Source organism: Peromyscus leucopus, unplaced genomic scaffold, assembly GCF_004664715.2.
Source record: "Peromyscus leucopus breed LL Stock unplaced genomic scaffold, UCI_PerLeu_2.1 scaffold_937, whole genome shotgun sequence".
Lineage (NCBI taxonomy): Eukaryota > Metazoa > Chordata > Mammalia > Rodentia > Cricetidae > Peromyscus > Peromyscus leucopus.
Window position 1 is genome coordinate 3,642 of NW_023505879.1, and position 10,863 is coordinate 14,504.

The window sequence follows — 10,863 nt, forward strand, 5'->3', positions numbered from 1 at the left end:
AATTTAATTTTAAACATATGTTGCAATACTGAGTGTAGAATCTAAGGCCATACCTGTGCCAAGTGAGTACTTTTAAAATTTTTTCACCTTAAGCATTTTCTTAGTATCTTTTATTAATTAAATGCTTTTGTTTATTTTACATCTTGACTGCAGATTCCTCTTGTTCCTCTCCTCCCATTTCCCTCCCTCTTCCCTGCACCTTCACTTTACCCTTCCCAAGCCACTCCTCCCTGTTCAGAAAAGAGCAGGCCTCTCATGGGTGTCAATGATTTGTCAATGAATGACAAATCAAGTTCAGCTTTGTTGAGTCAGAACAAAGCTCTTTCCCTTGCATCAAGGCTGGGTGATTCATTTTGAATACAGCTTTCAGGGTAAAATGTATGAAAGGGATAGAAAGAGTAAGTGTTCCTTGGCAGTCTGCACATGAATGAGAGAGAGTGTCTCCAGATATGATACCTCCTCCAAACTAAATTTCAGAAGGTAGTCAGCTATTTCACTATGGAGTTCAAGGGTATAACATGTATGTTGGTTGAACTGGACACAGGAGCCGATTGTTAAACTCCCACTTATCTTCTCCATCTACCCAGGATTACCATTGCCTATAAGATAAAAGATACTGAAAGTTTATCAGCCACAGCTCACAATTGAAGTCTTCACTCTACCACGACTGCCACTTACAGCTCCATAGCCTAACCAGAACCATGGTGCTCGAGAACTTTGGTAAGTACTCCATCCCAAGGAGACACAGGTATTTGGCATCTCTCCTTTGCCTCTGAATTTTCACTTATTTGTTTACTTGAGATGCCATCTCACTTTGTCGCCATAGCTGTCCTGGAACTTGCTATATAGACCAGGCTGGCTTTGGATTCACAGAGATCCACCTGCCTCAGCCCCATGGTTGCTGGTATTAAAGGCATGAGCCACTATGCCTGGCTACCTCTAAGCTTTTGTAATCCTCCCTTCTCTACTTTATTCTTGATTCCCCATCTCATCATCCTTGCTGGCATCTCTGGCTGTGATCCAACGACTCTGCCTGAAAATTTCAGGAGTTTCCTCCTCTTCTGAGACCCTCCTCATAAATTTTCTGTCAACACCAGACATGACTAGGGTCAGTCTCAATGTCTGTTATTAGCTACCAGACCCAACAAAAGAAGCTCAGAGATGTGATCTTGTAGCCCTGATCATGACCACCTGGTGGCTCCCCCAACATCAGTCTCACTCCCTTTTTGCTCCTCATTTTTGTACTTACGTGCTCAGTCTCAGAAAGAGTCACTTGTAGGAATAGATGCAACAAGGAGGGAAGAGATGGAGCCCTCTAGATGAGGGAGGTGAGGAGTCTTGGAGCAAAGCCATGACTCCCCCAAATATCTGTACATTAATTTGCTAAAAACTTCCTGTGGTGGCAAAGCAGAGCTACTGTGCTATAAAAAGAATGCAATTTCTATCCTTGAGTGGCACTCATTTCTGTGTCCCCAGCTGTGCATCTCAGCTGTGCTTCCAACACTGTGGCCTGGAGTCCTGGCCCTTCAGAATCAAAAGGTCATGAATTTCAACTTTTTTTTTCCCGAGACAGGGTTTCTCTGTATAGCTTTGCGCCTTTCCTGGAACTCACTTGGTAGACCAGGCTGGCCTCGAACTCACAGAGATCCGCAGGCCTCTGCCTCCTGAGTGCTGGGATTAAAGGCGTGCACCACCACCGCCCGGCGAGTTTCAACATCTTATACTTGAAGCCTGACTGCACACCTTTCTTATCAGCAAAATCTGTGTTCAACTGAGGGTCCTACTATAGTGCAGGCTTGAATGGGAGGGAGTAGGGACAAAGTCTGACTGTGTTGTCCCCTAGAATTCCACCTCTATGTAGCCATGTGATAGCCCATCTCAGGTCTTGCCTCTCCTTGACTCCCCTCACTCTCCTCTATTCCATCTTTCATTCTTCAAGAACACCACACAAGTTATCCATGGTCAGATTTGACTTCATCTAGATTATTTTTGACAATTGTTTATTATTTTTGTTGTTGTTTTGTGTGTGAAATGCATGCTTATGTAAGAGTTATGTGAGTGTGAAGTGCCCATGGGAGTGCACACGGAAGTGAGAGCAAGATGCAGGATGTCTTTCTCTGTTGCCTTCCACCTTGTTGCCTAGGGACAAGATCGTTAGCTGAACCTGAAGCTCACTGTTTTGATAATCCTAGCTGACCAAAAGCTGTTTAGTTCCTCCTGTCTCTGCTCCCAATTCTGGGATTACAGATGTGCAGGGTCATGCATGGCTTTTTACATGGGTGCTGGAGATTAAAATTCATGTCCTTCTGCTTGCAAAGAAAGTGCTCAAATCCCTTGAGCCATCTCTCTTGTCACTTAGATAACTTTAGGCAGATTGTTGCAGATCATCCAGAATCTGATAGGGGTTAAGAATCACTTGGAGGATTTTTTGACTATTTTTATGATTTTGAGTATGTCTTCCAAAAGTTTATGTAATAAAATCTTAATTGATCAATGCTGGAATGAGTCAGAGCAGGGTCTATGAGATATTTTATGGCATGAGACACAAAAGCAGAGCCATTCTGAAGGAAGTGATGTCAGTATCAGTTAATGGCAGCAATGAGGAAGCTCTCATTCTCTCTGAGTGGTCATATTGAAAATATCTTGTAAAAAAAAGCAAGTGCCTCTAATGATCTCTCTTTCCAGTATACAGACTTGTTCTTTATTCAACCCAGAGCAGCACACAGTCCCATCCAAGGGCTGCTATGTGATCTGTGATTTTCTAACCTCTGTAGCCATGAGCCAGAATTGGCTGTTTTATTGTTAAAGTACTAATAATCAGGTGTTTGTTCCAACAAGAGAAAACTAAATACTAGGACTATTGATATTTTTATACTCTTGAACTTCTGGTAGGCCATTGTTCACGACTGCTGTGGATGGGTCCTGACACCTAAGACCTAAGAACGCAGGAGAGGCCTCTGTGCTCCTAGAAAGAGTTGGGCTGGAAAAACCTAAACATCAACTAACTTTTCAATGTGCCTCAACTTCAGTTCCAGACTCAACAAAATTGTACTCTGGAACTTTTAGCAGTGTGACTCTAGGGCTGAGGAGATGGTTCAGTGGGTAAAATGTTTGCTGTGCAAACATGAGAGTCTGAGTTAAAATACCCAGAACCCAGATAAAACCAGAGCTTGTAGCTGGAGTCTCTAATCTCAATGTTCCCATAACAAGACTGGAAATGAAAACAAGGGAATCTCCTAGAAGCTGATGAGCCAAGCAGCCTGGCATGAGAACAAGAGTCCCTGTCTCAAACAAGGGAGGAAGTGAGAACTAACACAGAGATTGTCCTCTGAACTCTACATTGAATCCCTGGCATGATCCCCCACACACTGATACACCCAAATGGCCACACATAGAGAGGGTTTTTTTTTCTAGCATGGAGATGTTATGAGTTTTATGTTTTACCACATAAAAGAGATTGCCAGCAAGCCCTACCACCTGAGTTCAACCACCAGAACCCAGATAAAGATAGGAGTGACCTGATTCCACACTGTCTTCTGACCTCCTTGTATATCCCCCTCTCTCCTGCTCTCTTGCTCCCCTCTCTCTCTTTCCCTGGGTGTGTGTGTCACAGACACATACTAGTAATAATAATAATAAAGTTAAAATATTTTAAACGTGATTCTGCCAAATGCTTTATTAAAAAACTATGCTCATGGAATCTCCAATAGGAAAATACACCACAGTCTCCCTCATGTACACACAAAGGACCACAACACACCAGCTGTCTCTTGATACCCAACCAAGAATCTTTCTGGAACTTTCATGGGTTCGCTCTATACACTGCTCAGTCTACCTTGAGGCTGTCATCCTTTGTCAGTCTTCAGAGGCAGCAGCTGCAGTCATGAACCCACTTCTGCTGTCCCTCCATCACGTACTACCCAGCAGCCTGATCAGAATCACTGTGTATGGAATCTAGATGGAGAGTCTAGCCAAAGTCACATCTGAAACTTATTGCAGCTCTAATGCACCTATGAACTTCAAATTAACCCTCTTTCTGTGTTCAGTTCCCAGGGTCTCCCTCATAACCACCCATGTGGAATCTGCAAGGGTAATCTTTCTTCCCATTTGCAAACTTCACAAACTCCACTCTTCCTAGCATCCTACATTCCTCACGTGTCAGCCCAGATCCTGAAACACATCCAGAGTCAGTCACAAACTCCACTCAGAGTCATCACCAGCCATCAAGGTGTCTAGTGAAGTCCCTTGTCTCTGATCATCATCAGCTGTGGCACCCATTGTGATTCTGTCCCATTTATGTTTCTCAGGCATCATCCTCATTCCCATACTCCTATTCACAAACTCAGGAGCTGCAGAATCTCACACATCCCCAACTCTCTCACACACTGGCTTATTGCTGTGCCAGCCAGTACCCATGTGTGGGGACAGGATCTACATCCCCTCGCAGCAGTGTTGTGTGGATGATGCCATCTTGCCCTTTAACCTGACCCGAAACTGTGGTACTGCTGACTGCCCCTATTGGCCCTGCTTTGAACTCTGCTGTTCAGAGTCTTATGGCTCCCATCCGGAATTTCTCATCAAGCTGAAACTTCAGGGGGAGAAATCCGTTGCAGTTCATCCCCCATCTCTGGGAACTGTTCCAGGTAAGCATCCTCTCCCTGTCTGTACATAGGGTTGTATATGGAAATGGAAAAGGGGGTTCTGCAGGTGCACCTCCCTCCCTTTATGAAAACCCCTGCTTCCTGTTCTAATCACTAACAAACCTTTGGGATGTTTTGTTCATTCACTTCTCTGATTCTTCATTTTTATTTTCTATTTTGCAGCAGAAACATTTTACAGAAGAGATATCCAAGAAAATCCACTTTTTATTAGGCAACAAAGTGATGCCCAGGTAGGCTTCAATGTCTGTGCAGTCACTAACTGAGATGATGGCTGAGTGCTGGCTGTAAACAGGACATTTGTACCACCCCTCTGAGGATCAGGAAGCATTCTGGAGATAATGGGTTGTTGGCAAGCTCAGTCTTACTTCAGTTGCCTGGGTACAGCTCAGCCTGTCAACAGCCAACCATGGGTACTAGTGAGCTCACTGGGCTTCCTCTCTCCCTACCAAATTAGCTACTGGTGGAATCCAGGGAAGGGACTGTCATTGTCTTTCATGTGTCAAATGGTGAGCCACTAGGCTCCAATAGATGGTTCTGAACCTGTGGCCCCACAGATGGTCCTGGTTAAAATCAGTAGATCATAAAAACATTTATTAATCCTTTGATTGCTGCCAATCCAAGGTCCCCTCTTGTTGTTATTGTCACTGTCACTGCTGACCATGTGTGAATGAGTGTGAGGCCATTCACTGGGCATGAGCAATATACCTGAGGTCATGTCCCAGAGGAAAGTAACTGTCCCTTCCCAGTAGACACCAGCTGCCCATAGCTCCCTCAGCCTGGGTTGTGGCCTGGGGAACCATCATGCTCCCACATACACTGATATTTTGACTGATTTGAACTTGCCCAGGTCTGTGCAGGCAATCACAGATGCTGTCAGTAGATGTGTGCATCAGCTGTATCATTTCAGAAGACAGCCTTTCATGGCTATCCTCCCTAACCTCTGGCTCTTACATTCTTTCTACTCACTCTTCCAGCATGTTTCCCTGAGCCTTGGCTGGAACAGATTAGTTGATACAGATGACCCATCTGTAGCTGGAGACTCACAGTTACTTGTTCTCAACACATTGACCAATTATAAGTCTCTGTATCAACCATTACCTACTATAAAAGAAACTTCTCTGACCAAGGTTGAGAGCACATGTGTATGGGCATAAAAATTATTAAGAAAGTAATCTGAGGAAGAGAGAGATGCATCAGTAGTTAGGAACATCTGTTGTCCTTCCAGAGATCCTGAGGTCCATCCCCAGAACACACATGACTGACAACTACCTGTAACTCCAATCCAAAGATGCCCTCTTCTGGCCATTCAGGCACTGCAGATAATTATGCACAGACATATGCAGGCAAGACAGCCACATACATAAAAGTGAACATTAAAACATAAACAACAACAACAACAACAACAACACACACACACACACAAACACAAGGTCATTTGACAACATGACCATTTAGCAAAATACCACTGGTAGATCCCACACACACACCCTGGGACCTATGATTGACAGGTTGTTGTGTTCCTCATTTTTTATTTCTTAAGCTAGCACACAGTATATTAGATATCATTTTGCCATTTTCAAACAAAATGTGTTTTAATCGATTCCCTGATATCTCACCCTGACTGTGTGCACTCAGGTCACCATTGTGTGCCCCACCCTCTCATATCTGCCTTCCTGGACATGCATCTCTACCTACATTTTAAAGATCTTAACTCTTAATTTTCTTCCCTGGACAGATTCAAATGTCTGGTTTCTTCCAGTAAATACCAGCTCCTGAATGTTCTTACTTGAAGGATGGGCACCTGAGGCATTGGAGTGAAGTGACATTATGCATGCACCATTATAATGCTCATTTGAACATAGTTTAAACATGTATTGGAATGTTCTAAAATTATCATGTGTCAATGCAATTAAAGATAAATATATCCAATCTTGAGTCCATCGGAGCAGAGAGCTGTATGCAAACTAGGCCTGGGACCCTCATAGAAACTCAGACAGTGGGTGCTATGTAACAATTTCCAGCCAGAATAGGTAAGAGCCCCACTTGCCCTCAGAACTCTCCTAGACCTTTGGTTCTGAGCAGAAAGACCAAAGATGTTGACACTTCCCCTGCTCACCACCCACACCTACTGTTGTACCCCAACCCTATCTAGGCAGATATCCCCTGTTCAGGTGCAGGCCAGGCCAACCAGAACAGGACATGCCAGTCAGAGCAAGAGAGAACACCTGCTGGACCAAAGGTCATGCTCATTGTCAGAGTCTTGCCCCAACTCTGATGGAAACATTCTGCTGGACAAGAGATCACATTGGCTGCCAGAAATACAGACCACAAAATCCAGAAGACCCAAAAGAAAGCAGAAACCAGGGAATAAAACATCCACCTAACAAAACAAGCACAGAAATCAGCTCCTAGATCTATATTCATCCCCAACCCTGGATGTCAGTGCAAGTACAGAGTCAACAACAGCCAGGGCAATATGACACTACCAGATCTATCCTACCACAAGAAGCCCTGAACATGTCCACACAGCCAAAGAAAATGGCCTTAAAACCAAATTTATGAAGATGATAGAGGTAGTTAAAGGGGAAATTAATAAACACTTTAAAGAAATCCAGAATATAAACAAACAATTGCAGTAAATGAATAAATCCCTTAAAGAAAGACAAGAAAAACAAACAAACAGGTGAAGGAAATGAATAAAACTGTCCAAGATCTGAAAACATAAACAGGAACAAGAAAGAACACACAAACTGAGGGAATCCTGATGATGCAAAATCTAGGTGAGTAAACAGGATCTACAGACAGGAGCATCACCAACAGACTACAAGAGATGGAAGAGAGAATCTCAGATGTGGAAGCTGCGATACAAGAAAATGATACATCAGTCAAAGAAAATGTTAAATCTAAGAAGTTGTTGACATGAAAGGTCCAGGAAATCTGGACACTATGAAAAGACCACACCTAAGAATAGTAGGAATATAAGAAGGAGAAGATACCCAGCTCAAAGGCTCAAAAATATTTTCAACAAAATTATAGAAGAAAATATTCCTAACCTTTAGGGACATGCTGATAAAGGTACACAAAGCTTACAAAACACAAATAGATTGGACCAGAAAAGAAGGTCACCCCATTACATAATAATTAAAACACTAAATATACAGAACAAAGAAAGAATATTAAAAGCTACAAGGGGAAGAGGCAAGTAGCATATGAAGGCAGACCTTTTATAATTACACCTGACTTCTCAACAGAGATTCTAAAAGCCAGAAGAGTCTGGACAAATGTCTTTCAGACTCTAAAAAAACACAGATGCCTGCCCAGACTACTATACCCAGCAAAACTTTTAATCACTATACATGGAGAAAACAAGATATTCCATGACAAAGTCAAATTTAAACACTACCTATCTACAAATCTAGCCCTACAGAAGATAATAAAAGGAAAACACCAACCAAGAAGATTAACTACACCCATGAAAACACAGGAAATAGTCGGGCGGTGATGGCACATGCCTTTAATCCCAGCACTTGGGAGCAGAGGCAGGCGGATCTCTGTGAGTTCGAGGCCAGCCTGGTCTCCAAAGCGAGTTCCAGGAAAGGCGCAAAGCTACACAGAGAAACCCTGTCTTGAAAAACCAAAAAAAAAAAAAAAAAGAAAGAAAGAAAACACAGGAAATAAATAATCTCCCACCAGCAAAACCAAAAGAAGGGACGGACACACACACACACACACACACACACACACACACACACCACTGCACCATCACCACCACCTAAAAAATAACAAGAATTAATAATCATTGGCATTGGTTTTTCTCAATATCACCAGCCTCAACTCTTCAATAAGAAGACACAGTCTAACAGAATAGATGTTCCATCCTTTTGTATACAAGAAACACAACTCAACTTCAAAGATAGACATTACCTTAAAGAAAAAGTTTGGGAAAAGATTTTCCAAGCAAATGGCTCCAAGAAGCAAGCTGATACAGCTATTCTAATATCTACCAAAATATACTTCCAACCAAAATTAATCAAAAGAGATGGAGAAGGACACTTCATACTTATCAAATGTAAAGTCCACCAAGATGATGCCTCAATTCTTAACTTGTATGTCCTAAATGTAAGGCACTCACATGTGTAAAAGAAAAATTGCTAAAGCTGAAATCACACATTGAGCCTCATACATGAAAAGTAGGAGATTTCAAAACCCCACTCTTACCCATGGATAGGTCATTTAGACAAAAACTAAACATAGAAATACTGTAGCTAACAGACACTATGACCTAAATGGATCTAACAGATATCTACAGAATATTTCACCCAAACACAAAAGAATATAACTTCTTCTCAGAATATACCTTCTTTTCATGGAACATTCTCCAAAACTGAACACATACTCAGTCAGAAAGCAAGTCTCAACAGATACAAGAAATTGAAATAAGCCCCAGCATCCTATCAAACCACCACAGATTAAAGCTGGGTTTCAAGAATAGAAAGAACAGAAAGCCTACAAACTAATTGGACTAAACAACTCTCTACTGAATTGCCAATGGGTCAAGGAAGAAATAAAGAGACACCACAGACATTTCCCACTAAGTTTTCTCACTAATCTCAAATAACATTAGTTTAAGGATTACATCACCAAAATATTGTCTTCTTTTCAGATTATAAACATTTCATCAAAGCATAGAGTAAAACATGATAAATTGAACAATAAATCCTATTTGCAAATAAAATGGAAATTAAAGACTTCTATAAATTCAATGAAAATGAATGTATAACATACACAAAGTCATGGGACACAATGAAAGTGGTGCTAAGGGGTAAGTTCATAGCAGTAAAATATTGGAGAGATCTCATACTAGCAACTACATAGCACGCCTGAAAGCTCTAGTACAAGAAGTAAGTACACCCAAGAGGAGGAGACAACAGGAAATAACCAAACTGAAGGATAAACTCAATAAAATAGAAACAAAAAGAACAATATAATGAATCAAGTAAACAAACAGTTGGTTCTTTGAGAAAATACACAAAACAGACAAACTCTTATCTAAACTAAAAAGAAGACAGAGAATATCCAATTAACAAATCAGAAGTGAAAAGGAGGGCATAAAAATAAGCACCAAGGAAATTCAAAGAATCATTAGGTCATACTTTAAAAACCTGTATTCCTCAAAATTGAAAAATCTGAAAGAAATTAACATTTTTTAAAAAAAAATAGATACCATTTAGCAAAGTTAAATCAAGATCAGATAAACATTTAAACAGACCTATAGCTTTGTGGGATAATGCTTTTGTACACTGGTTTAATAAATTGCTGATTGGCAGCCAGTAGCCAAAGCAGGAAGTATAGGAGGGATAAGCAGACCAGGAGAATTCTAGGAAGAGGAAGGCCAAGTTAGAAGATGCCAGCCTGCATCCAGAGAGCAGCATGTAGTGGCACACAGGTAAAGCCATGGAAATGTGGCAACATATAGATTAACAGAAATGGGCTGAGTTTGAGTGTAGGAACTAGTCAGGTAAGCCTGAGCTAATGGCCATGCAGTTTTAATTAATATAAGCCTATGTGTGTTTATTTGGGTCTGAGCAGCTGTGGACCAGGTGGGACACAGGAGGACTTCTGGCTACATATAGCCCCAAGAAATAGAAGCAGTCATTAAAATTCTGGCAACCAAGGAAAGTCCATGGCCAGAAAATTTTAGTGCATAATTTATCCAGAATTTTAAAGAATACCTAATTCCAGGAATCCTGAAATTATTCCAAAAATAGAAACAAAAAGAACATTCATTTTATGAGGTCACAGTCACCCTGATATCTAAACCATATAACGATTCAACAAAGAAAATTACAAATTTCCTTATGAACATAGATGCAAAAATATTCAATAAAATTCTTGCAAACCAAATCCAAGAACACATCCAAATGATCATCCACCATGATCAAGTGGGCTTCATCCCAGAGATTCAGGAATGGTTCAACATACAAAAATGTGTCAGTAAATTCCACCATATAAAGAGACTGAATGAAAAAAAAACTCACCTCATTGGATGCTGAAAAAGCCTTTGACAAAATCCAACACTCCTTCATGATAAAGGTCTTGGAGAGATCAGGATACAAAGGAAATACCTAAAGATAATAAAGACAATTTACAACAAGCTATGGCCAACATAAAATTAAATGTAGAGAAACCCAAAGCAATCTCA

General features: G+C 41.2%; 1 protein-coding gene across 1 annotated transcript; it reads left to right on the top strand.

The window, feature by feature from the left end:
- Nucleotides 1-598: 598 nt before the first annotated feature.
- Nucleotides 599-4,643, top strand: LOC119087285 (insulin growth factor-like family member 3; the record flags this gene model as incomplete). The annotated part of the gene is made up of 2 exons (XM_037202031.1): nt 599-720; nt 4,308-4,643. Coding segments are annotated over exons 1-2 (355 nt in total), but the record flags the coding sequence as incomplete, so codon positions are not given.
- Between the last annotated feature and the right edge of the window lie 6,220 nt (nt 4,644-10,863).